Raw genomic sequence first — 26,801 nt, forward strand, 5'->3', positions numbered from 1 at the left:
TGGGGCAGTCTGTCCCCAGGACCCAACACAGCCTTGTCTGCCTGTGCTCTTTCCTGCAAAACCCACACCCGCACCCTGACACAGCTGCCTATCCAGTGCTCTGTCACAGGCAGGGCTTCTCCTCGGTGGGGAGGGGACTTACAGCACCACAGGGGCTGTCTCCTCAGAACTTTCCGTTCACTCTCTGACCCTCGTGTATTTGGATGAGGGACCCACCGGTCATGGAGCAGGTTTTTGGCCTTTGCCATTAACATCTTCACCGAAGGAAACCACAGTGACTTTGGCAGCTTGATGGCTTCTGTCCAGACTGAGACAGAATGTCACCCCCAACATTGAGTGAGTACTTCTTAAGTGCCACATGAGGTGACCTTGTGCCTTGGTGGGTCCAGAGGAGACTTGGTGGCAGAGGTATTCATGAAGAGTGCCCTGGGTGGTTTTCAGGTGCAAGTCAGGTGGGAGCGGTAGTTCTCATACAGAGAACCATCAGAGATGCAGATACTTCCCGAGGCATGTGAGTTTGCTGCCTTGTAAAGCTCCTCAGACGCAGTTCCACCTATGTGCTAAGGTGACATCCTCTCTCACTTGTAGACCTAATGAAATGCAAATTGATGCTTGGGGATTTTGGTTAGGGTGGGTGATAGATGTTTATAACCCTCCTTCTGAAAGGTTGTGGGTTCTTGAGACTGGAAAGGGGAAACCTTCGATAGTCACCAGAACCCATCAATTCAAAGAGAAGCACAGTTGAATTTGCTGTATATCATTAGCACAGAACTCTACTGAGAATAAAAGCCAGAGATGAGTCATAAAGTACAGCTGTATAGTCAGAGCTTTTATTAATGACAGTCCGCAAATCACCTTGTCCTTTTCTTGTTCACTCTGTCTGTTCTGTAATTCTGATGTACTCATAGTTAACGCAGATTGATTATTTTTTGACAGAAATAATTTACTTGAGTTTTTTTTCCCCATACTTTCTTTAAAACGTTAAGGCCATATGAACTATAGTCCTTGATTGAGGCTCTTTAAAAAAAAAAAACTGTGTTGACGAATGAGCAGATTACTTTCAGAAGTAAGAGTTCTCGGTGGCCTCACTTGAGGGAAGGTTGCCGTGGTAATCTACGCAGCCCGGCGAGGTCGAGGCCCGGTGACCCGCAGTGCTCCCTCTGGCCAGGGTCTTGTTGGTAACTGGTAATGTTGTACACATGAAGGCCAGTTTCTTGGGTTATAAAAACAAGCAGTGTCAGGAGCACCTTGTCCTGCCCCCACCAAGAAACCTGGGAAAGGCTTGTCTTTTCCCCGGGCTTGGGCCATTGCTTGCAGCCCCGACCTTGCTTCCATGGACCACAGCAGCTCTCCCTCTGAATGGTCTGTCCAGAGTAGGACCATGCGTTGTGCCCCCTGCCCTCCTGCTTTCTCCCTTCCTCCCTCCCCGCTCCCCCCGCACTGTTGCTGGAGCTGCAGCCCCAGGAACCAGGGGGGACTCACTTCCCTGCCTTACCCTCCACATCCCGCAGTCCCTGCATCCTGGTGACCCTTCTGGGAAGTGCCTTTCGCATCTTTCCCTCCCCCTCCAGGCTTCATCCCCTGCTCGACGTGGTGTTCTGCCTGGCTCCCTGCAGTCCGTCCTGGTCTCCCTCTGTCCTCCATTGTTCTCTAGTCTGCCTCAGATGCACACTTCCCTCACTGAAGTCACCTTTGTTTGTGTCCCCCTTCTGTCCAGCTGTAGCTCATCGGTAACAGCTGAGCTCTGACTCAGCTGGCTCATCCAGCCCTGGACAGATCAGCTTTTTTCATCTTCCTGACAGTGGACCTCTCACTTGTTCTCTTCCCTGGTCTCCCTCCCTTCCTTCTTGCTATCGTTCATTCCTCGTTCGTGTTCCTTCTCTCTGCTCAGTCCCAGCTGTGGCCTTCACTCTGAGTCTCCTCCTCAATCCCCAGAGAACTGCCCTGTCCCTGCGACCACCCAGGCACCCCCCCACACACACACCCTTAGCCCTGGGACGTCATTCAGCACTTGCTCAAGGGCTTCCACTGATTTGGGGCCCAACCACCCACACACTCACCTTTGTTTCCACGTTACTACTCACATTTTCGTGTGACTGTGTCTCAAGGGCAGAGTGATGTCATCTTCTTGCTTGTCTGTCCAGCATCTTGCAGGGCATCTGGTGCATACCAGGCAAGGGTTTAATACATGTTTGTCCAGTAAACAACCCTGACAGACACGGATCATGATTTGGTTTTGTTGTTTTCCTTCTTACACCTCCTGTCATAAATACTAGGTAAGCATAAAATAGGTAAGCGGGGTAATTTGTATTGCACACATTATCTAGATCGTCAAAAGCTCCTGGCCCCAGGTGGAGAAGATTTTGTTTCCTCTGGGCATGACGGTGACAATGATTTACTAAAGGAGTATGTGAAAACTCGATAGTGGTTAAAATCAGTTATAAAATCACTTTGCAGTCCCCCTGCTGCAGAGCACAGTGTCAAGCTCATGAACTGTCGTTCAGTGAGATGAGTGTGTTTTTGGCTAATTTTCAAAACTACATCAGGTTTTATCTGTGCTTATCGTTTCAGAGTGGGTAGCTTGCGTCAGGTCCAACTTTTTGGTGTTATGCTACCTCCACGACGTGAAGAACGTCCTGCAGCTGCACGACCTGGCCACCGGTGCTCTCCTCAAGACCTTCCCGCTGGAGGTGGGCAGCGTCGTGGGCTACAGCGGTCAGAAGAAGGACACTGAAATCTTCTATCAGTTTACTTCCTTCTTATCTCCAGGTGAGTCTTTTCACCAACGTTGTCCAGTGTCAAAATCAGACTAATGTGTGCGTTTCTTTTGAGTAGTGGAACTATAATGCCTACATTATTGAAAATCACATATGCTGTATTACAGCTGGAATTCCTTAGTGGGACTAAAACAGTAAAACAGGCACTCAGAACAAAAGGAAATGTGAGCACCTAAAACTGCACTGTCATTAATTTTATATCCTGAGTCTCTCTTCCAGAGACAGGACTGTCTGGGGTTTTAGGATGATTTTGAAAAATTAGTATGAGCAGGTAGAACCACAGGTTCAGGCTTTGGTCTGCACACACCAGGGCAGATGCGGTGCAGATAACCAGCAGCGTGAAATAAAAATCCACAGGCCCGTCTGACGTTAGAAAGCTGTTTTAAAACTGAGAATAAATTACGCTTTCGTTAAACTGGATTACCATATAATTCTCAGAGTTCAGTCTTACAACATATAGAAGAAAAATACACTCGTTACGTGGTTCTGGTAGAAAAGGGAAAAAACACTTGTAAATTGCAATTTTACAGTTTGAGTTAATTTTCCCCAAAGTAAACATAGCTCTCTTTATAACTTTTTTTTTTTTTAAGTTGGTCGCACTTACTTTGCTTGTTTTGTTTTTTTCCCACTTCCCCACTCGGCTGCACTGTTCCCGTTATAGCCGAAGTCGTAACACATGCGTGGATTTGTCCCAGGAGCCTGGCTCAACTGGCAGTTTGCAGTTGACCGGGCAGACCCTGTCCTGAACGCGGTCTGGCTGAAAGAATGCCTGCACATTCCTTGCTCATCTTTCGAGCTCCTCCTCCTCTCTGTCCTACACTGTTCGGTTGCAGTAGTTTGGGCCTCAGCAAATAAAGCAGACTTGGGGAGAGCTGGGCAGGTGCAGGAGAGGCCTCATCCCCTGGAGTTTGGCAGATGACAGTGATGGCTGGTCCACTTTTTTTCTTTTTGCGCCTCGGAGTCACAGAGCAGGCAGTCTATAAGGAATATTATCCTCATGACAGGTTGCTGTCAGGTTATTACAACCAAAAGAGTGATGTTCTGTGCATAGGTCTGATGGTACACCTGCAACACCTCACAAGCTTCCTTGCCCTCTCACCTTTCAGCGAGTCTCAGGGGGCTGGGAGAGTGCCCACAAGGATGTGGACACCATGCCCAGGGCCAGGAGTCCAGGACTGACAAGTCAAGGCCCCCACACCAGAGTGTCCTGTGCCTCATCCCTCCTCCCCCGGTGCCTGGGGGACAGTGGCATTTGTGACCAGGAGCCAAGAAAAATGGCTTTCCTCCAGATGACCGTTCTCAACCCACTGCTGCAGGTTTCTCTTTATTTCCTCAAGTTACACTGGTCTTATAACTGTGCTTGGGAAAGCCTCATAGCTTTTCATCGATTTAAATGGGTAAAGGGCAGCAGGGAGAACAGAATAGGGCTGACTCGCCTGCCCTTCATAAAAGCTGGAGTCCCTCAAGACCTGTAAACCACCTGCAGTGACCCCATGTGGCTGTTTACTTCAGGGACAAGTTCATCATCACCCAGGGATGAAGGGGCCCGTTGTCCTAGTGCAAAATGATGGGTTCTGTGCCAAGTGATGAAATGTTACCTAAGACTGTGGCTGTGAAGCCTGGAAAGAGAAGTGTTTTCTTAGTTCTGTACCAATAGGCAGCTCCCGAACAGTCTTTAATCTGTTACTGTAGTGCTTTGTTCTTCTCCCTCATCTTTTCTTACTCATTTTTGCCTCCAGCTTTTCCTTTTCTCTCCTTAGTGTAATTTGACATCAAAAACCAGAGAATAGGGCTTCCAGACTCAGATCTTCTGGTCCAAATGTAAAAATGGCCATCTGATAATTAAACTAGATCCCTTGAAAGCAGGAATGGTCACTGTTCATACACACATGCACATCAGCCACAGGCTGGCTTGCACTGGTCTCTGAAGGTTCGCTGTCCACTGCTGCAGGAAACAACAGAGACACTACCTTGCAAGTAAGGCTGCAGGACCAAGCATCCCTGCAGCGCCAGCTGCTGTGGATATGGGGTATGTCAGGCTGGCACACACCAGCTGACTTTGTTTCCTGTTGAGGTACAGGGTGAGGACGCGTCTTGAGCCAAGCCATTTAGGACTTTTGTATCTTGAGTTACACTTGGAAGAAAACAGGCAGCCCGGTGGTTTGGAGCATGATGCACTTATTCCCTGTGGCTCAAATCACTTAGTGTTTAAGCCAACTGAGTCTGTACTCCTGGAACTTCAGAGGCGTGTCAAAGGCTCACTCCAGACGGGCGTGCGTTGTAATGATCCAGTCCAGCAGTCCCAGTTGCATGGCTCTGAGAAGCAGGGGGCAGAAATCAGAGAACCTTGCTCAGAATCTTTGGGAAAGGCAAAACATGTTTTAAATTTTTATCTCTTTTTTAGAGCAGTTTTAGGTTCACAGCAAAATTGAAGGGAGGGTACAGAGAGTTCCTGTATACTCCCTGCCCCCCACACATGCGCCGCCTCCCCTGTTATCAACATCCCCTGCTACAGTGGTACATTTGGTACAACTGATGACCTTGCATTGACACTTAATTGCCTAAAGTCCATAACTTACCTTAGGATTCCCTCTTGGTGGTGTACATTCTGTGAGTTTAGACAAATGTACGATGACCTATATCCATCATCATAGTATCATGCAGTGTGTTCACTGCCCTGAAAAGCCTGTGTGCTCTGCCCTTTTCATCCCTTCCTTCCCTCCTGGCAACCACTCATCTTCTTATTGTCTCCATAGCTTTGCCTTTTCCAGAAGGTCATATAGTTAGAATCATAGAGTCTGTAGCCTTTTCAGATTGGCTCCTTCGCTTAGTAATACGCATTTAAGGTTGTTCCATGGCTCGGTAGCTTGTATCTTTGTAGCACTGAATAATACTTCATTGTCTGTATGTCCCACAGTTTATTTACACATTCACCTACTGAAGGACATCTTGGTTGCTTCCAAGTTTTGGCAGTCGTGAATAAAGTTGCTATAAACATCCGTGTGCAGGTTTTTGGGCATGTTTTCAACACCTTTGGGTAACTAACCAAGGAGGGCAAAAAATTTTTAAGAGGCTTGTTTTAGTTTTTGTTTGTGTTTTTTCCTTTTAATAAACTTAAAACCCAATCTATAATCAGATGAAATGGCATCTTACTGGATCATATTTACAAAGTTCTTTGTCTTCTCTTTGCATATCCAATTTTTTAGATTCCTCTGATGATTCTTTTGCAGTTTGTCCTAGAGTTGTCTCTTCCTCCTAACTCCCATCTCTTTGACTTCCTTCCATTTACTTCCAAGGATAGCAAGCCTATCAGCCGCTCGTCCCTGCCTCCTTCCTCCTGCTGAAATAGCTGTGTGAAGGCGCTGTTTCCATCAGGAGACCCATCTCCTCAAGTCCGGACACCTTATCTGGCTCTAAGGAACTTCCATAATCCCGTTCTCTTTTGCTTTTAGACTTGGAAATTATTTCCCTGAGATCACCTAACCAGTCTTCTCTGATTTCATGTTTTCTCCAGCCGTAACCTCTTCCTTGTACTTACCAGCCAATTCAGACAGGACCCAGAGCATCATTAGACTATAGGGATTCACATTACAGTGTGAATGTAGTGGGCTAACCTGCGCTGACCCAGATGAATTGAAAATAGAAAGTATTGATCAAATATATTACGTACGGGTGCTTTTGGGTTTAACCCAGCTTCCCCCAAAGTGCCACTTCTGCTCAAAACTGAAGAATACAGGTCAGGCACTTGGCACCCTTTCTCTGAACGGTAGCCAGCCTGTGTTGTATACTTATTTCGTTCTGTTGTTAGAGGCTTTGATGTCAGTTTTTCTAGCTTAAATAGGCAGTTAGAGTATGTTTCCTACCCATTGTCTTTCACTGGGACAGTTGCATTCTAGTATTTAGTTGATTTGTCCCAGATCACTCATGCAGTAACTGGTCGGAGCTGGGAATCCTGGCTCCTTGGTCCTTTGTCATTCACTGGAGTACAGGTCACAGTGATGCCAGGGTGAGTCCAGCGCTCAAATGGCACGTGCTTGGTCTGCAGTCTCTTTTTGTTGTACTTTGATTGTTTATAGAGTTTTTTCCAAGGGTTCAGATGCTTTTTGGGGTTTTTTGTTTGTTTTTTGGGGGGTTGGGGGTGTGTAATTAGGTTTATGTATTTTAGATAAGGTACTGGAGATTGAACCCAGGACCTTGTGCAGATGCTTTTTTGTGTTTTGAGGAAGAGGGGCAGGTACTGATTAAGAAGCTCTCCAAAAAATTGACATGTATGTGAAGATAGCCTTTGTCCTCGAGGTTACATTTGTCCAGGCAGGTACAGTATTGAGCATATCTGGTAATTTAGAATGAATGCCCAGAGTGTAGTCTAGGAGTACTTTCTATAATAAAGATATATTCCAACAAATACCCAAGTATGACTTAAACTAAGAAAACCGGTACTTGGGTCATGTTACACATCTCCCCACTGTCACTGTTAGTCACACTCCTTATTACAGACCTTAAAATAATTTGTAAGCATGAGAATTGAGATAATGTTCATGAGCATGAGCAGTCATGTTGTTAGCGAGCCTAAACGAGTTATCCTCTGCCGGGGGATCAGAGTGCCGTTTCTCAGCCGCCACTGACTCACACGCACACACAGAGGAAAGAGCACAGGGCACCATGTTAACACATGATCCGTCATTGTGAACGTACCCTACGGGAGTACCGCTTGGTTTCTGGCTTTCCAGCAAGTATCAGGATCTCTAAACCGCTTTTTCATATACTTGACAGCAAATGTTTAAAGTACTATGTGGGAGGGCTGTTTCCACACCAGCCACTCTGCATGACTAATTCTGTTTCATAAGCCATAGCAATGTTGTTGTTTTCAAACAGTACTGACTTGTCTTACTTACCATTTCTTTGATGTAGTTCTTAAGTATTAGAGTATAGTAGCATTAAATTAAGGAAATGGAATCTTAATCAGTGGTTAAGTGAGCTAAAATTTTTTCGTGTGTGTTCAGTAGTTTATGTTGTGCAGTTACTGGGCTAATCAAAGTTTTAAAGGCAATTCTAAAAGGCTACCCTAAGAGGCTGTCTTTGGCACCTGATTGCCGTCCACGTGTGCATCCACAGATGAGTGGGTGTCAGGTAGCAGGCGCCCCAGAGTTCCCATCTAGAGAGCCCTGAATGGCTGTCGGCTTTGGACAAGTCATTCGAGTTTTCCATCTTAATCACATCTCAGGTAAAATAGCCCTCCATGACGTTTCCCATCGTCTTTGACCTGCGCTGCTGTGTGACCTGGCTTGGGGAAGACTTGTTAAGTTTTTGCAGTGAGGTTTTACCTCGCCTCATACTCATGGAATACATTAGAATCTTCCCAGATGTATAGGCAGGCGGCTATTGTACAAGGCAGGCCGCACCCACAGCAGTGACGAAGCCTGGCTGCATGCATAAGCCCCCCACACGCCAGGCCATTCTGAGCTCTCCTCCTGCAGTGGTCTTGTCCCTCACTAACGCTCCTCCCTTGCTCCCCATGGCAGCCTGCTGTGCTGTGTGATCCTTGCCCCCTCTTGTATCCAGTGACTTTGTGGACTAAACTAAGACTTCCACTTCCTTCTAGGTATCATTTATCACTGTGATCTTACCAAAGAGGAACTGGAGCCAAGAGTCTTCCGAGAGGTGACCGTGAAGGGAATCGATGCTTCCGATTACCAGACGATCCAGGTACGGAGCCTTTAATCTTGGTGATGGCAGAGTTAGAGAGTCTGACTTCCAGGCCAGGCCGTTCACACCCCCATTGGTTAGGAGCAGTGGAGGTAACGCACAGTCATTCGGACAACGGATATTTTGGAAACTCCTGCTGTTTCTGGGCGTCGAACCTGCATGGTCCCTGCCCTCCTAGAGCTTACCAGGGTCTGCGTCCATAGCTGCTACCCTTGACAGGAAGCCAGCGTCCCTTGTCTGGGGGATCAGAGCAACACAGTTTGTCTGCTTTTGCTTAAAAGTGGGTTGTTTCGAGGTCTTGTGGTGTCATAAATGACAACATAGACTTGCCCTACATAAAGTACTTACTCAAGTGCTTTGAGCCTGTCTTTTCAGTCTGAAGTTCATCGGTCTTTGTGCCTGGCACTGGTCAGCACTCCATGGAATATTGGAATGGGTGAATTAAGTGCGTAATTGTCACGGCACCACAGGCTTGGCTCTGGTCACCATCCTTTCGGGTTAAGAATCTGCATTTTTGTACTGCGACTCCCAGAAGCCGCATCACTTGTTGATCCATGATGCAGAATGACTCTGCTCCTTTGCAGTGAGAGGTCACCTGTCAGGCCCCAGGTGTTTATCAGGGACCTCCCACCTGGGGGCTGGACCAACACAGACCACAGACTGGGAATCTGAATGCTTGTGAAGCAAAGTTAGAACAAAGAGCACTGGCTGCTCCCAAGGATGTTTCTGTGGAGTTCGAGCGTTGTTTCAGCGTGGTGGACTGTTCTCCACCTGTTGGGGAGCCTTCTGGAATCCCTCTTCCACGTCAGGTCAGCGCGCCTGCTGGTTACCAGGTTGTCTAGGCTGTCCTAGCGCTTTAACAGGTGCAGAGACCGCACGGCCCGCAGAGGCTAAAATACTCAGTGCGTGGCCCCCTAAGAAAACATTTGCTGATCCTTGGTCAATAAAAATAGTATTTATGAAATCATAGTATTCTCAGTAGACGCACAGGGCCTTTGTCACGGAGCTCTGTCGGGCTGAAGTCTGCATGTGCTCGCTGGGATGACGCAGGGAAGTCACGTAAGCTTCCCGGCACAGTTTTTCTCAGCGTAAGCAGAGATAGTACCCACACGGGAGGATCCCTGCAGGGTTGTGTGAGATGCTGTGCACAGGCACACCTTCTGGATTGTGCTTTGCTTTATTGCGCTTTGCAGACACTGCATTTCTGACACAGTGAAGGTTTGTGGCAACCCTGCATCTACAAGCTCTGTCGGTGCCATTTTCCCAACAGCACTTGTTCACCTCACGTCTCTGTGTCACGTTTTGATAATTCTTGCAAATTTTCAAAGTTTTTCATTATCATATTTGTTATGATCTGTGGTCGGTGAAGTTTGATGTTACTGTTGCAAAAAGATTAAGATTCACTGAAGGCTTAGATGATGGTTGGTTAGCTTTTTTTTTTTTTTGGCTTATGGGGAGGTAATTGGGGTTTTTTATTTATTTAATTATTTAAATGGCTATACTGGGGATTGAACCCAGGACCTTGTACGTGCTGAGCATGCACTCTGCCACTGAGCTGTACCGTCCCCCGTTGATGGTTAGCTTTTCTTTAGTGATAAAATGTTTTTCAGTTAAGGTGTATACACTGGTTTTTTTAGACATAATTGCTAATGCACACTTACTAGATTGCAGTATAGTGTAAACATAGCTTTTCTATGTACTTGGAAACCAAAAAACTTCATGTAACTCGCTTCATTATGGTATTTGCTTTATTGTCGTGGTGCGGAACCAAACCCGCAGTATCCCCAAGGTGTGCCCATATTAAGGGTCTGGCACATAGAATACAGTCAGGTTTTTTTTTTCAGTCAGTGTTAGAAATAAGTACAACAGACTTTCAGTCTTCCATAGCTATTGTGGCTTCTTTCGTTTTCCAGGTGAGTCATTGCGTAGAGAGGTATCCTTTAGGGGCCAGCAACCTCTGTCTCGTGCTTATATGGTTCATTAATTCACCCTAGTCCTGCATTAGACTTTTAAAATCTCTTTTAGGCTGTCATTCTTTGCTGTTTTCTTTATTCTCCATGTGTAGAAAATATGTCCCTATCAACTGTAACATTTGGCCTTCTTGAGCTACTGAAATGTGTACAGCCTTTTATTTGTGTTGCTCCAACAGGGGGGAAAGATTAAAAGCTTTGTGGTAAATAATTAAAAAGATAGTAAGTAAGTAACTGGACAAGAACACACTGGTTTTCTAGATCTTACTGCCTTACTCCTCTTTCCCACGTTTTAGAAGATGGAGCTGTGCCTGTGGGGAAAGTGCAGATAGCTCTTCTGGTATAATGCCAGGAGAAGATTTTACATCTATTGATTATTCACATTGTGCATATTGCACTGAGTTATTAAAGTAGAATTATTTCATTGTGGAAAGGTGCCTTTGGAAGGTAGTGTGATGTCACAACACTTGGCGGTGGTTTAGCTCAAGTGCACACAGCAGAGCTCTGACAGGGAACGTGAGCGTGACAGATGTCCTCACGTTTGGATCAGGCTCTCACTGGTGTTGCCAGTGTGACATGCCGCTGTAAAAGCAGGCCCTAGAGAGGGATTTGTGCACGAGTGGAGAAAAGTCCTCATGGTGTGTTAAAGAAACCACAGCATTTGAGGCGAGGGGGGAGATACTTTGTTTTTGTTTTCAGCTACTTTAGGATAATACAGCTTTTGACTTCACTTGACCTTGGCATTTATATTTATTCTGTATGTGATTTAAAAAGAAAATTCCCTGGGCTGCTTGTCCTTCCTTCTTACACTCCATGAGACATGTTCCCATTTTGAAGCAAATACTGCAGCACAGATTGCCCTGCACGGCTGGTCAGGGCCATCAGTGGTGGCTGTGACCATGCACGTCTGCCTGGTGGTGCAGCTGAACAGGCTGCAGGGCGCTGCTCTGTTCTTTGTATGACAGACTTTCAGTCAGGACCCAGAGCATCTTGAATGGCGGGCGAGAGGTATCGTATTTTGCTGAGACTCAGATCAAGCTGTGTGGTTTTATCTATTCATGACTACAGCTGTGGGTAGAAAATGGATCTGTATCAGAAATATAATTTCAAAAATCAGATCCTAGAAAAACTTTCTCTTCCAGTCTGGGGTACACATAAGAATTTCTTTTTAATATGGTTTATCAAATCTGCAATTGACTAATGTTTTTCTTCCTTTAATTGTGAATGGCAGGACCACATAATATTGATTACAACCTCTGTGCCGTGTCTTTAAAAAGAAATTGAAATACTGAGCATTAGAAATTACGTTTATAAAAGCAGGTTAGGTGATAAGTGATTTACCTGAAAAGTCTGTCTATATTTATAATCAGTGATCTGTTTCATTTTAAACAAAAGGAAAATGGTAGTTAAATGTAGTCTGTGAGCAGATATCTATGCCATGACATTCAATGCCAGGTGGTACTGTTTGTTTGAATACAGAGAAATTCCAGACACAGGCGCTGGCCCTGGGAAATTTACAGTTGGACTGAGAAGTTGAGACACAGAGATCTGAAAGGTCAGATACCCTAAGGATGTTTTCCCAGTGATCAAGGGAAAGGTGAACGCTCCCGTCAGCACTGCAGTGTCCTGGCCCGGGCTGGGAGGGAGGGAGTCTTCACAGGAGAGGTGGAAACTGGATGGGTAGGGCTTGGAGGCATGGGTGCTTTTGAAATTCCGAGGTCCTCAGCAGGACTCCTGAACAATTTTACCGCAACCCTCATTCAGAGACTGCCCCTGCCCTTTCATTACAGTGTAATTTCGTAATTTCTCAGTATATTCAAGAAGAGAGGCCTCATGCCTTCAGCATCCTATGCCGTTGGGTTGCCTTGGGCAGCTGTCTTTCATGAGTGGAGTAGTGTTTGCACTGTGGGTGACCGTGGCATGACAGAGGATGTAGTGTAGCAAAAATGCACCTTTTGGTTTCTCAGTATCTCGATTTTGTTCAGCCAGCTGAAAGATTGGCTTTTGTCCTCCACAAATGAAAGACAAAATTTATAGACCTGAAAGGGAACAGGAAACAGAGTGTACTCTGAATAAATCCATTAATAACAGTTTCCACACTTTATAAAAGAATACATTAGAAGGGAGATAAAGTTTTATGGGGCAAGCAAATTGAGTACAAAATAGTAAGAATTACAAATATTTAACACAGATTGTATTATCCTAATTCCTGTTCTCTGATACTGAGGAATTTTACTCTTCTGAGGTTTACTTACAGTGATGCGTGTGAAACATCAAGAATGTCCCAAAGGTGGTTTGCTTTGTAGCTGACCAGAAATGTTAAAATTAGATGATTCTTTGGGTTTACCAAGGTAAGATGCCTTGGGGTAGAAAGAATGGGGTTTTTTTTTTTTCCCTTTAATTTAGTCTAGATTTTTCTAACCTTGGAGCTACATAATTTGTAGTTGCTGGTATACGGGCTTTGCCACTCAGAGAACGTGTCCTCAGAACACTAATTAGTGTTTTCATCCTCGTTAACCTCTGTGCTGAGTGCGTGGCATGTGCAGTTTTGAATATTGACTCGTCTGCATCCGTGGAGAGTGGACTGCTGAAACTAGCAAAGATGTTTTTCTCTGGCGCTGGGCTCTCACGGCTCAGAATAGGTCAGAAATATTCAGAACATGCGAGTGAAGAGTGTTTTTAAAAAGAACCTGTTGAGAGGCCATGGTGCTTGCATATGATTAGGAAATTGTTTTAAATTGAATCAGTTGTTCTTGATGATTTTCTTTTTATATTGTGCTTCACAGTGACATATTCTTGCATAAACAGATTCCTGCCTTTCTTTAGAATTCTCTTTGTTCTTCAGGCTTTCTAGGTTGAGACCATAATATTCATGTTCAGAGAGCACATGTTTGTGTTCTTTCCTCCTTCGATAGCAGCTGCGTTAAAATAATTTGACTGTAAAAGATGATAAGGAAGAGTCTGTTTTCTTGCTATCTTGTAACAGAGAAATAGGCTCCAGCATCCAAGTGTGTGGTGGCTGCGGTCGCCATTCCACTGTAAATAAATCCTCTTCCGTGTTTTAAAAAAAGACAGTGCTTTGCAGCAATCTGAGAATAAGTAACCCACTTACAGTAAAAATCACAAGGTGGCCTGAGCAGTGAGCAGCCGGTCCCCATAAGACAGACCTGGGGAGATTTTCTGAGCCTCCTGCAGGGCTCCCTTGTGACAAGGTGGATAACAGCTCAGAGTTTCTCTGAACTTTGTCCTAAGGAAATGGGGTCTGCATTGAGTTGGGGCCCCGGAGAGCAGCCCCCAGGCCTGGTGGCTGACAGCATGGGGAGGGCAGCCAGGAAAAGAGTCCCCATCGCATCCTGGGGACATGGCCGTGACTTGGCATCATGAGAATTTGCTGTTTATCTTGCTGCGATATTAATGAGTTAAACAGGTGTTTTAATTTGGGTGGCTTAGATTCACTTCCAGACTGCCAGCTAGGTTTATTGTTCTTTAACAATGTCATAGTAGTCGAGGCCATAACTGTGACAGGTCAGGCTGTGCATAAACTCAGTGCCGTAGGTGACAGCAGTAGTCACTAGAGATTTGTTCATCCTTTGTATATACAAAATTTTTAATATTTCAGTTATCTATAGATGATGCTGAATTTGCTGTTTTAGGTAGTAAAGTCACTTAGATAGGTTCAAATTTTGTTTACATTGTTCTAATAGTCATGCTTGTGAGATCCATAAAAGCTGTGGGTTGCTGAGCTTTGGTGATGCTGGAGCGGGTAGATTTCAGGTTACTCACAGCTGGCATCTAGCTCCAGCTCCTTGGTAGAAAACTGTCCTGGGAAAAGAATGTTATATTTCATTATCCTATGAAAACAAAGTAGAAAGTCACTTCCTTTTTATTAGAACTGAATCAATAGTGTAGTTATCATCTGTGTGAATAATACGTGTGCTAATGGTGCTTATCTTTTGCCATTTTAATCATTATTTCTATTTTTGAAAATGAATCTGAATATCAAGATGTGTTGTTCAGATTAGGCTCAGCTGTGAGCAACAGGAGACAAAGTCAAAAATGACTATGGCTTAAAGAGAAAGATGTTTAATTTTCCTTCTCACATAAAAAGAAGTGCAGGAGGAATCAGTTCAGGAACGACTTGATGTCCAAGGTGTAAGGAATCCAAGCTCCTTTTCTCTTGCTTCTTTATCCATATATGGCTTCTGTTCCCAGTATGACTTCGTGGTCCTAGAAGGCTGCAGGGGTTCCAGCCATTATATCCACTTTCCAGCTAGCATGAAGGCAGCAGTAGGGAAAAATAGGGAAGGGGGAGGATGTCTTACAAGGATGTTTGCCAGAAAGTGGCATGTATTATGTCTGCACAAGAAGGTTTAGAGATGTAATTTTATTCTCAGAAAAAAATGTGCCAGCTAAAAATTAGGACCTTGTTATCAAGGAAATGGGAGGAATGGATATTGGGGGACAGCTGGCAATCTGCCACATAGGACAAAGCAGGCCTTCAGCAAAACTTGTTGGTGTGGACCCTGAGACCAAGGAACCCAGATACAACCTGGTGGCCAGGTACCTAAATCTCAGGGTCTCATTGGAAAAACTGAGACTCAAAAGAAGTTGAATTTTCAAATATTATCACTGTGGACAGTAGAAGCTGCACACTACAAAGATAGAAGTACCTTTTAAAGAGGCTCTTCTCTCCCATAAAGAAAGACATTTAATACTGCTTCTAGGACATGAGTATTTGCCATTCCTGAACCCTTGTCCTGACTGTAGCAGAAGTGATACAAGGGTATATGAGGCTGAGCATTAAAATCAGGATGAACTGAGACGTTACCTCTGGCATGATGAGGAAGCTAGGTAAGCAGTGTCCCGACGGCTCTGCAGGTGTTATGTTCTGGGCCAGAGTCTTCTTTCTTCACTCCTGGGTTAACCAACTCCCAGCCATCCCCCTGCACTGTCCCTGCCGAGGACGTGGACACCGGCGATCCATGAGGGGCCTGCCCTTTGGGATGGAAGCAGGGCACAAATCAGCCTCTGGGGAGATGTTAGGTCCTCAATTTCATACCTGTCTCTTTTGCTTCTTCCTTTGTGGTATATTTTTCCACTAATTCGGTTTTGGGCTCTGGACAAATTGCACATATGTTAGGGTTCATCTATTTGAACCCTCTCATTTTAAAGGTGAAGAAACTAAAACTCGGTCTGCTGAGTGTTTTAACAAAGGTCACACCATCCATCACTAGCTGACAGAGCCAAGACTAGAGTGCAGAGCTCCAGAGCCGTGCTAACCCTGCACGTCCTGTCATGAGGCTAAGGTACTTGCTCTCTCTGTAGCTAGGTTTGGATTTTGCACCTTTAAAATAAACAGATTAGACTAAAAAGCCTCTAAATCCCTAAGCTTCCTTACCTGTAGAAGTATGTTTTCACATCACGTCAGGATCTAGTGAGTACATTGTGGACTTTTATGGAGCCTATTAAATAATAAAAAGACTCTGTGTGTAAAAGGGAAGACATGAGGACCCATAAATTCATTTTTTAATGACTTACAATATTGTTATGATTTATTTTAATATTCACTTCCATTCTCCTTGTTGCATTGTAATGGAGATTCTCATTGCCTTATCCATTTATTTAGATCATATATATATTATACATACATATATACATTTATATTTTAATGTATTAAAGTATACAGAGGAGTTTTATGTAAGTCTTAAATATTGGTCACCATGTGGCAGCTTGAAACTCCATTTAAAGTATGTTCAGAAGTAAAAAGCATGAGTATTTATGTTTTTGCTTTTGTTATCTCTGCTGGACTTCCCCAAGATATTACTCAGGGATTGGCATTAATGCTAATGCTGATATTACATTGCTTCTAATTCAAAATCAAAAGAATATTCACAGATTTATTTTGGAAGCTCTCGCCCAGGACTTCCGCTTCTTGTACGGTGAACCTGGAGAGCAGCTTCAGTGCCCAAAGCAGACTTTCTCTACGGCTCTTTCTTAGCGGGGCACATCCATTCCTGGGTCTGTCTGTGGATTTCTGCCTTCATAGGTGAAGTTAAATAATTCATAGGATTGGGAGGGTGTCTGGAAGTCTGATAATTGTTCATGTTTTCTCTGCATTGAGAAGGCTTGACGGGAGAGAGTTAGGGGTGATCTTCCTCCTGCTTTTCTTTGACGGTGTCTCCCCTAAGCCCCAGGGTACATCTTATGTAGGTTGCCAGCTAGACGCGTGTTCTTTGGCTTCCTGCTCTGCTCCCTCTTCAGGGCAGAAGGAGAGAAGTCTCTCCCCTGCCTCTGCCTCTGCCTGGAGATACACTGATGGTCACTGGCTGACGGCGGGAGTACCAGGCACTGTGGATGTTCATTATCTCCCTGGTGGGAAAGCCATTCCTGGCCTATCATTGGTCTGTGGGAAGGGAAGAAAATTTTCCCGTAAGTATAATCTTTTGATTTGGATTCAGTATCCTCTGACCTGGGTTTGTGAAGTGGGCTCGATCTTTCTCTGTTCATTCCCAGTAAGAAGTAGATTAGAGATGTCGTCATAGTGATAAGCATGATGGTGAAATACGTCAAGTGGGAGGCATGGTGAGGACACTGAACAGGGACACACGCGGCGTCCTGGTCCTTGTCGGTGTCAGGTGTGAGCTCCTCAACCAGCTCTTGGTGGCACCTTCATCCAGCCTGCGAAGGTGCCGCCTCACCACCCCGAGTCCCCACCCCAAATATTCCTCGCCGCCCAGGCTCACCTCCTAAATACAAGCCTTGTCAGGCTCGCCTCTGCCTGGCTCTCCTTCCTCGGGGCTCCATCCTGACACTGCTTATTTCCTTTACTCCGTTCTCTGAAATTCAACACATTTTTAAGTATTCAGTCAAGTCCCATCTCCTCTGTAGAAGCTTCTCTTCTTGTTCTTGCTCTTGGGAGCTCAGTCAAAAGTGAAGCACAGGCAGAGGGGATGTTCAGCTGGTACCTGAACACATAGCGTAGGGGAGTGCACACAATACGCCAGCCTCCGTGCTGGCATTCTCTGTGCATCATCTCATTTCTTCAGAGGAAAACCATCCTTGGAGATCACTCTCATGGTCTCAGTTTTCTGGATGAGGAGTCTGTGGTGTAGGGAAGTTAGAGGAGTTGCCCCAAGTCACACGGCAAAACTGGTGCTTAAGCCAGGTTTTCCAATTCTGTGATGCTCTGAGCATCTGAGCACCCGCCTGCTTCTCTGACCAGCTGCCACAGTTCTGCTGTTGAATGCCCCAAGGCAGGTGGTTCTAGGTCTTCATGTAGAAATTGACATAAAACACTGTGGCCTTATTAAGACCTGAGAGAAAGCTTCATCATTTCCCTTGGTTAATGTCCCGAAAAAAGGCAATGTAAAATCATCTACTCGGGCTGTACTGATAAACACAGCCTACATTCTTACACGTTTAAAAATCATCTGTGAGTCGAGTTTGCTGCGTTAAGTAATGGATGGTGCCTAGGGTCCTCCTTGCCTCCAGCTGCCTTCATTTGTACACATATGTATGTAAATATAAATATTAATATGCATACAAACATATTTTTAACAGAGAATAAACCCTTTGATCCTAGTTAAGGTAGTGGGCAATTCCGAAATTGAATCTCAAACAGAAAATCATCTAGGAAACAACAGGGTCCTACTGTATAGCACAAGGAACTATATTCAATATCTTGTTACAACTTACAATGGCAAAGAATAGATAGATATAATTGAATCATTCTGCTGTCCACCTGAAACTAACACAATTTATATATGTGTGTGTGTATTATATATAGTTGTAAATCAACTGTACTTCAATTAAAAAAAGAAAAAAATTAAAAAAGAAAACCATCTAGGGTACAAGTGAAAATCCCTGTGTACATGCTGCCTACATCTGGACCCTCAACTTCTCTATATTTTGCCAAGGATATGTCTAGTTCAACTCCAAAATTTAATGTGAATAAACCTAATTTAAATATTCAGAAAAGATTAGAAAAAAGTATAAATACTCTAAAACTGTGGCTGGGGGGTTTGAGAATCTGCAAATCTGCCTGTGTTGGAAGCCCCACCTTTGATCCTTTGCTCAGAATCCTCAGCAACAGGAAGGACAGAGTGTTAGAAGGGCTTTTGTGGAGCTGCCTCTGCTCACCCAGCCAGACTTTCACACTTCATTCAAGTCCACATATGGCTGCCAGCAGCTCTCCTCCTCCTCCTCACCTTGCATCAGAAATTCTTGGTCAGCATTGATTGGTGGAGGTGGGATGGGGAAAAACCACATTCATTTATGCAGTCTCTATATTTATTAAGAATTTACACTATGCCAAGCATTGGGTTAAACCCTGGGAATGTAGCAGTGACCCGGAGAGATGTGGTCTTTGCTCTTATGGGAAATATAGGCAAAAGCAAGTGAACCGAAAACATGAACGTTGCAAGTTGGAACAAGGGCTGTGAATGAAATAAACAGGGACTGTTCCTCAGAGTGACAGAGGGGCCTGGTGTGAATTCAGTCAGCAACAGAAGTTCCCTTGAGTTTTCATTTAAGTGGCAACTTAAAAGCTGAGAGGGAGCAAACTGTATGAAAATGAGGGAAGAGGAGCCCAGCATGTTAGAGCAAAGGCCCTGAGTACAAATCACTTGGCTTTAGAGAAGACCTGAGAGAAGACTGGGGTGTGGTAAGTAAAGAGGAAATGGGTGTGTGGAAAGGCAGGGTTTTGTGGCCATGTTAGGAGTTCGTTTGGAATCCCAAGTGTGGTGGGATTCCCTTTGGGGTTTTTGCTGGAAGGTGACATGTTTGATGTAAGAAAACCATCTTGGGTTTTGTGGGTAATAGATGTAAAGGATAGGTGTGGATGTAGAGAGAGCCAGTAGTCATCCGTAACAGTAGACCAGGTAAGAGATAAGGTGGCCTGGACTAAAACGTAGACGTTGAATGTGGGGAAAAGTGAATTTGGAATACACCAGGAAGGTAGATCCAACAGGACGGAGTGAGGGATTGCATGTGGAGGGGAGGGAAAGGGACACATCAAGGATGACTCTGAGGTTTTAAATCTGAGCAGCTGGTGTCAAGTTGTTGGCAGTGGTTGGGGAGGAGAAATGTTTTGGACCTGTCAAGTTTGTGGTGCCTGTTAAATTTTTATCGAAGTGATGATGTCAAGGATGGGCTTAGATATTTGGGTCTTATGGTCCAAAGAGAGATCTGGGTTGGAGTTATAAATGTGGGCTTCTTCAGCGTAAGTGTGTTATTTAAATCCAGGGGCAGGGACAGAATCACATGGAGGAACATGTAAAGAGTGGAGAAGGCTCAGGACTGAGCCCTCAGGAGCCCCACATCTAGGGGTTGGTTGGAGAAGGAAGAGCCAGCAAAGAGCCTAAGAAGCAACCACAGAGGTGCAAGGAAAACCAGCAGAGTGCAGACCAGGTAGACCAGGAAGCCAAGGGGAGGGTGTGAAAAGGAGGGAGTAGCAGGTGACACTCAATGTGTTTGGTTGGTCAAATAAGGAAGGAGAGTTCTTGGATCTGATGAGGCGGATTCACTGACGGTCTTGACAACAGCACTAGCAGTGCACAGCAGGGGCAGACTGGCGGCTGGAGAGAGTACATAGAGAAAGAGGCGAGGACGTCTGTGCATGGTGTTCACATATAGGTGATCCCTGACTTACAGCGAGTCGTTAGACTTGCAGGGGATTGACTGTATGATGGTGTGAACGCAGTCACATTTGGTACAAACTGTACTTCGAATTTTGCATGTTGACCTTTTCCTGGGCGAGAGAGATGCAGTAACATACTCTCTCGTGACGCTGGGCAGTGGCAAACGGAGCTCCGCAGCAGCCGTGCGATCACGAGGCGAACAGCTGGTACACTTACAGCCATTCCGCACCCAGACAGCCATCCTGTTTTCCACCTTCAGCACAGTGTTAATAAATTATATGAGTTACTCAACACTTTATTATAAAATAGGCTTTGTGTTAGACTATTTTCCTAACTGTAGGCTAATGTAAGTGTTCTGAGCACTTTTAAGCTATGATGTTCCATAGGTTAGATGTATTCAGTGCATTTAAACTTCTGATGTTTTTTAACTTACGATGGGTGTATCGGGATGCAGCCCCATCGTAAGTTGAAGAAGACTTGAGTATTGGTTTCTCGTGGGTGGGTGTTACTGAGGGATTGAGGGATTCGCTTTGTTCTCGTGCATTATTTGGTATTGTATTATTTTCCTAGTTGCAGCAATTTTCTATTAATGCTGTAATCTGAAAGGCTTACATTTTAAATGTTTTTTAAAAAATTTAGAAGAAATAATCCCTGATAGATGAACGGAACGTCTCTGACTTTTAACAACTGTGGGTTATATCTTCCCACTCTCTTCCTCCTTCTCCAGACTGCTTTCCAAGTTTGTCATTTTCTTCCTGTGGAATAACTTGTATAGCTGTGCTAAGAAAGCAAATCAATCAAAAAAATCAAATCGTAATTTTGTAAGACATTTATAAACTGGGCCTTTGATAGCTTTCGTGGCAGTAAGTTCAGGATCAGGGAGGAGGTTTGAGGGGAGAGGAAGTGGACAGGCTTTTGAGAAGTTCAGTGGTGTGGGGTGTATGAAGTCAGTGGCATGTCCTGTTAAGGTGGGAGAAACCAGATTATTTTGGTGTGTCAGTGGGTTGGTTCCAGGAGGGAGAGAACCACCCTAGGGGCCCAGTTCCTGAGAAGGTGAGGGGACCCCAAGCCCCCGTGGAAGGACTGGCCCTCACAGAAGGAGGGACATTCTCTCCGTTCAGCCCGGAAGAAAGGGAGGGAGGGAGGGTGTGCGAGATGCCCGGGCGCCTCAGAGAGACAGCTCCAAGTACCAGTTCCCCACTTTCCTTCCGTGAGACCTCCTGGATTCTGAATTCTCTGTCTTCTTACCTTGTTTTTCCCCAACTTTTGAGTTTCAACTTCCAAAATCAAAAAAAAAGTTAAAAAATTGTTTTGGAATTTTGAAATATGTACGTGTTGTGTTACCTACTCAGTTCAGGAGTGGGGAGACTCTCAGATATCAAGTGTTAGAATTTTCTACTCATGAGGAACGGGTTCTTCCTGGCCGCCCTCTTCTCTGTCAGTAGGAGAGGCTCGGCCGTTGCAGGTAACAGGCACCTCCAGAATCTCGGGCTTAACCTCAGAAGAGCTTACATCTGGTTTCCTGGTGCTGTCTGTCAGCCATCAGCCTGCACTCCCTCCAGGCCCTGCCCAAGGAGCCTCCCCACCCCACAGGTCTGTCCCTGTGGCGCAGAGGGAAAGCGTGTCACCCACAAGTCCTTTTGGCTAGAAGTGTCACCTCCCACCTTGGCCACACATCATTGGCCAACACTATGTCCTGAGGACAAACCAGCCTCAGAGTGGGCAGATGGTGACGGCCACCCTCCACATGCTGGAAGGAGCAAGAACAGCAGCAGGAACTCACCCTGTGGACACCACGCACCCCTCCCCAGAGAGGGCAGAGTAGGTCTCAGTGGGGTTGGGGGTTGCCTCTGCACCTGGCCTCATCCTCTGACCCAAAATTCTGTCAATAGAAATCCATTCTGTTATTTTTAAGCCTTCATTTTTCCAAGTATTTTCTTCAGAAATATAAGCAGCCCTAGAAAAAACCTAGCAGATAGTCACCTTTTTCCTTCCACGTGCCGCAGGCTCCTTCCCCTGCAGGCCTCCTCCCTCTCGCCCTCCCTCCCTGCAGGAGCTGGACCCCCTCCACAGCTGCTCGCTCCTGCACAGCCACAGGGCTGCCAACAGCAGGGTTGGCGGTAGGAGAGATGATGGCCCCTAATAACTCTCAGTGGGAAAATGCAAGTGTAATCTAGAATCTAGCCAGGCGCTCCCCTTGAGGTGACGTTGGTGAGTTCCAGTCCCCTGTAAACGTATTACCACCACCCCTCCACCCCGGGATTGAGGGTTTGCAGTGGTGTCGGTTTGGGTGAAGCATTGATGTTGTTCTTGATAGAATGACAGGCAGACTTCCTGCCTGGGGTCTGTGTTAGCAGGCAGGGCAGGGCAGCCAGTTCTGAGATCTGTGGTCAAAAGAAAGCGACTGCTATTGTCTCAGAAATTAATGTGGCTTTTTGATAACCTTTGGATTGTGTTTGACCAGCCTTGAGGAATACCCACAGACCCCCTGCAGTGTGGCCCCTGCCCTCTCCCCTTCGTCCACTCAGCTGCCGTCAGCTGCAGTCAGACTGGCCACCTTGCTTTGCTTGCACACACTCCCCACTCCCAACATACCCCCTCCATTTTAAACCTGCCTGGAATGTTCACTTTCCCCCGCACCCCCACGTCTTCACTCACTCTCACTGCCCTGACGAGAGATGCCGTCCCCCCCACCCTGTGTGAGACAGGGGTCCTCCCCGTCCCGGTCCCACATCACCTTTATTGCTTCCCAATCACACTTCTCCCCAGCTGACATTATCTTTTCCTCTGTTAATGTGTTCCTCTCTCTTCCCTTTAGAAAGTGGTGTTGCCCACTGCAGTGTCCCCAGAGCCCAGAGTAGATACATATATAAACACTTGACAAATGAGTGAGCAAGGCTGTGATAGTTGAAGCACTCTGAAATCATCTAGCTATCATTGCCAGAAGCCTCTACCAGTGGAACACTTCCTTCCTGTGAAATTTCTGTTGGACCACTTCCCTCTCCTCTCCTTTGATAATTGCTTCTGTCCATTCAAAACCAACAAACAATGTCAGAAAATGAATGTTTACAGCCATTTGTACTTCTGTGAAATTTTTTGCATGATCTAATCTTTAAGAGTATTTTGAGTCAGAGTCCTTGACAAAAGCAGGAAATAGCACTGCCCCTCCCTTTTAGAGCATCAAAGTAAATTTTTCTTTGTATTTCCCTAGCATACATTTATTGTGTTGTTGCCTGCATGCTAATGTTTGGAAACCTTTCAGACAAGTTGAGTAATTTTTTAAAAAAGGAATTCTACTGACATGTTAATTCAGTTGACCATTCCTCATTATGTTTTATGAGAGTTTACAGTCGTTACTTTGGATTTTTTTTATTACTTTTTCCAGACTTTGTAAAGCTTGTTTCTTTTAAGTGGCTTTTGGCTTTTCTAACTTGTTTTCTAAAGCAGCCTCTTATTTCACGCATTCAATTTCCCTTTCCTTCTTCACTTGTCAGCATTTTTATTGATTTGTATTTACGATTCTTGTAAGGTCTTTTCCGCACTGTGAATGTAAGTGAGGTCCCGGAAGGCTCTGTGCCGCAGAGAGAAGCCAAAGGACACTTAAGATAGTGTTAGTTTTACTAATACTAGTTTGAATAAGAAGGAATTTCCAAGTGAGGAATTACAGTAAGTATCAAGGAATGACTAGGTGAAAAGGTTGCTTAAGTAAATAAAAGTAATTTCTCAGCCATTGAAAAAATAATTTCATAAGCAGCTATCTTGATTCTGGCAGGGCTGGGAATATAAGGAAAGATAGAGTCTATACCTAAGAAATGGAGGTGTAATCAAAGATTTTTAGCAGCTTGATTTAAGTTGATCACAGGTCCTACGGGAGCTCAGAAGAGTAGGAACATCAAAGACTATTCCTGGGAAGAAGGCTTCCTGGAAAGGAGCTTTGGGCCGACAAGGGAAGGGCTTGGGAGGGAGGAGAGTTCATACACAGAAGGGCTATGCTCAGGACCACGGCTGGAGCCCAGTGGCAAGAGATGAGCCTGGAAGGGAGACAGGTCCAAACCCTAAGGGTCTGGTATGCACCCAAATGGGGTGAGATTTTTATCCCATATGCAGTGGGGAGCCCTTGAAAGGGGCTATGCCAATTGCATGTGGGCCATCTGCCAGGTGCTCATAGTTAGGGGCAGGAGTCGGGGGAGTCACGAAGTGGATGAATCCCTGCGCACAGCTTGAGCCCCCTCAATAGTGTGTATAGAAGAGGAAGAGGACGAGAGTCTCTGGGGAGCTTTAAACTTTAGAAGACAGGAGGTGAGGGAGGTGGGGAAAAGGAGCCAGGAAAGCCTGCATCACAGGGAGAAGTTTCAAGGAGGACGGCACAGTATGGCCCGGAAGTCACGGAGGAGATGGGTTGGGCGGTGTTGGGATGGGCCATGAGCATTTGGTGGGAAGAGTAGCTAGCAAAAGTCGAGCAGCAATGGACTGAAGAAGCCTGAGTGGAGCCAGTGAGCCCAGCCGCCCAATTCTAACAGGGTGAGGGGTCTCCTTACGGCCCTGGCTTTGTGTGTTAATTACTAGGTAGTAGAGATATTACACAGAATTCACTAAATAAAGGTTTTTGTACTCAGTGTGCTGGCTTTGTAACCAGCTTTTCTGCACACACTCCTGATGCTTCATAACTGTCACATGTTCCCCATCCACCATCCTGAGTGCCATCCATCACCAGTGCGGCACAGTGTTCTTTTCTACATCGTCCATGGACATGATTCAATTATTCATCTTAAGCTTAGACTTCGCTTTTTCACTGCCTTAATGCTGCCTTGATTACAGGTGATAATAAAAATGGATGTGTGTGCGTAATCGAAAGTATATTATTTCCACATTTAAAACATTTTTAAATGAATAGACAAGATCATCTTCTGTGATAGTACTGGGGTAATGAACAAGGTGGTGGGAGCCATTTCATCACCATCAAAAAAGATGGTTTCACTGATAAGATCATCAGTGTTACTCTGCCGCACAAATACAGAGCATGTACACAGCCAAGTTTAGACTAAAAGTCAGAGAAGAAGTGGTACCTGTCCCTTCACAGCAGGATTTCTGAACTTTGTGATTTGCCTTCATTTTTTTCCCCTTCCTCTTTTCTGCCCCCTGCTGAGATGCCTCCCAGTAGCCGGTTACTATGCTTCTCTAAGCCTCTGTTCTGTCCCTTCTAACTGACCATCTCTCTGCAGCCTGTTCTCGCCAGCACGAGTCCACTTCTGGCCCCACGTGTCCCAGTACGGGGAGTGAAACAGCACTGTGTGCTCATGACCTTCCTAATGATTGTTTTTTTAAGCCTTGAAATCATCTATGATGGGTTTGGTTTTTTGTTTTGTGTTTTGTTTTTTGATTTTTTGCCTCTTACTAGAGGGGTCTGTTTTGCTGGTTTGCATTTGTATTGTGTGAGACTCTAGGTAGAGATGGATCAGAGGTAATAGCAGCGTTGAATGTGCCCAACAGATACTCACATAAATGCCTTTGTGCCCGTGAATTTTTCTTCCAGGTTCACCTTTTCAGTGTTCCAGTCATTCATTTCTCTGCAGCAAAATTATCTTGTGTGCATTTGCTCATCACAGTGTTTTTGCTGTTTCTCAGTTTCCACTGGGATGGACAAAGGGAAAATAGTCATTGAATGGTTTTGCCAGGTTCCTGGTTCTGGGGCTTTTGCCAAGTCTGACCTCAAATCAGGGCCACTCAGCTTTGTGCAGGTTGTTTCATTCCCCCACACCTAACCCCATGGCCGTGAACTGCTTGACTGCAGAAAACCGCTCCCTTTTCTCCTCACTAACATCTGTCTCTCTTTAATAGTTCATGCTGTTAAGGATGCATAACTGCCAGCCACAAATTTTTAAGCTGTGCAGTTCTGTTCTGTTACTGAACATTCTGGCTGGAGTTTGTCTTTTCAACATTTTGGTTATTAATTTTATTTCTCTAGTGCAATGAAATAAATAAGTGGTCTGCTGTGGGTTTGAGTTAATGAGGACTTGAAATAGATTTCAAAGTGTTCCTGTTGGATTTTTATGGTGCAGGTGCGATCTCATGAGGAAATGACCATAACTAAGCAGTTTAGGAACTGTAAAGCTCATCCGCCATGCACTGCTAAATTAATAGATTAACAGCTGCACATAGGAAAGTGTCAGATGGGAAGTATTTTTCATTAGTAGTAAGTTGGAAATTTGGGACCTGATACATGCTTATATATATAGTCCCTTAAGTACCTCAACCAGGTTAATTTGTACCTTATTACTCTTCAGCTTACAAGAATTTGATGCCAGACTCTCAGCTGCTGTGTTTGTATGGATTTTTTTCTCTTTCTAAAAAAACTTTTTTATAATTTATTTAAAAACAAAACAGTCCTCCCATTTCTCCCACCCCTACCTCTGGCAACCACCAGTCTATTAGCATTCTGAATCTGTGAGCTTGGTTTTTGATTTTGTTTTGTTTTCTTAGAATCCGCATATAAATTAGATCTTACAGTATTTGTTTTTCTGTGACTTCACTTAACATAATGCCCTCAAGGTCCATCCATGTTGCCTCATATGGCAGAATTTCCCCCCTTTTTTTTTTTTTTTTAAATGTCTGAGTAATATTCGCATGTGTGTATGTGTGTGTGAACACTTCACAATTTCTTTATCCATTTGTCCACTGACAGACACTTAGGTTGTTTTCATATCTTGGCT

The 26,801-nt window shown here is 44.9% G+C and overlaps 1 protein-coding gene and 1 long non-coding RNA gene across 2 annotated transcripts in view; one reads left to right on the plus strand and one right to left on the minus strand.

Annotated features, from left to right (window-relative positions):
• Window positions 1–26,801, plus strand: part of PREP (prolyl endopeptidase) — a 118,746-nt gene that overhangs the window by 55,383 nt on the left and 36,562 nt on the right. Inside the window, exons 9-10 of the mRNA XM_031456092.2 lie at window positions 2,572–2,769; window positions 8,380–8,483. Coding sequence (XP_031311952.1) covers window positions 2,572–2,769; window positions 8,380–8,483 — 302 coding nt within the window. The remainder of the gene's footprint in view (window positions 1–2,571; window positions 2,770–8,379; window positions 8,484–26,801) is intronic.
• The window catches only part of LOC105097137 (uncharacterized), a 168,611-nt gene continuing 152,023 nt past the window's right edge, over window positions 10,214–26,801 (minus strand). The window contains exons 11-15 of the long non-coding RNA XR_010381287.1: window positions 25,590–25,722; window positions 15,852–15,915; window positions 15,282–15,449; window positions 14,554–14,723; window positions 10,214–14,275 (exon numbers count right to left, since the gene is read on the minus strand). This is a non-coding gene — a long non-coding RNA (uncharacterized LOC105097137). The remainder of the gene's footprint in view (window positions 14,276–14,553; window positions 14,724–15,281; window positions 15,450–15,851; window positions 15,916–25,589; window positions 25,723–26,801) is intronic.

Source organism: Camelus dromedarius, chromosome 6, assembly GCF_036321535.1.
Source record: "Camelus dromedarius isolate mCamDro1 chromosome 6, mCamDro1.pat, whole genome shotgun sequence".
Classification (NCBI taxonomy): Eukaryota; Metazoa; Chordata; class Mammalia; order Artiodactyla; family Camelidae; genus Camelus; species Camelus dromedarius.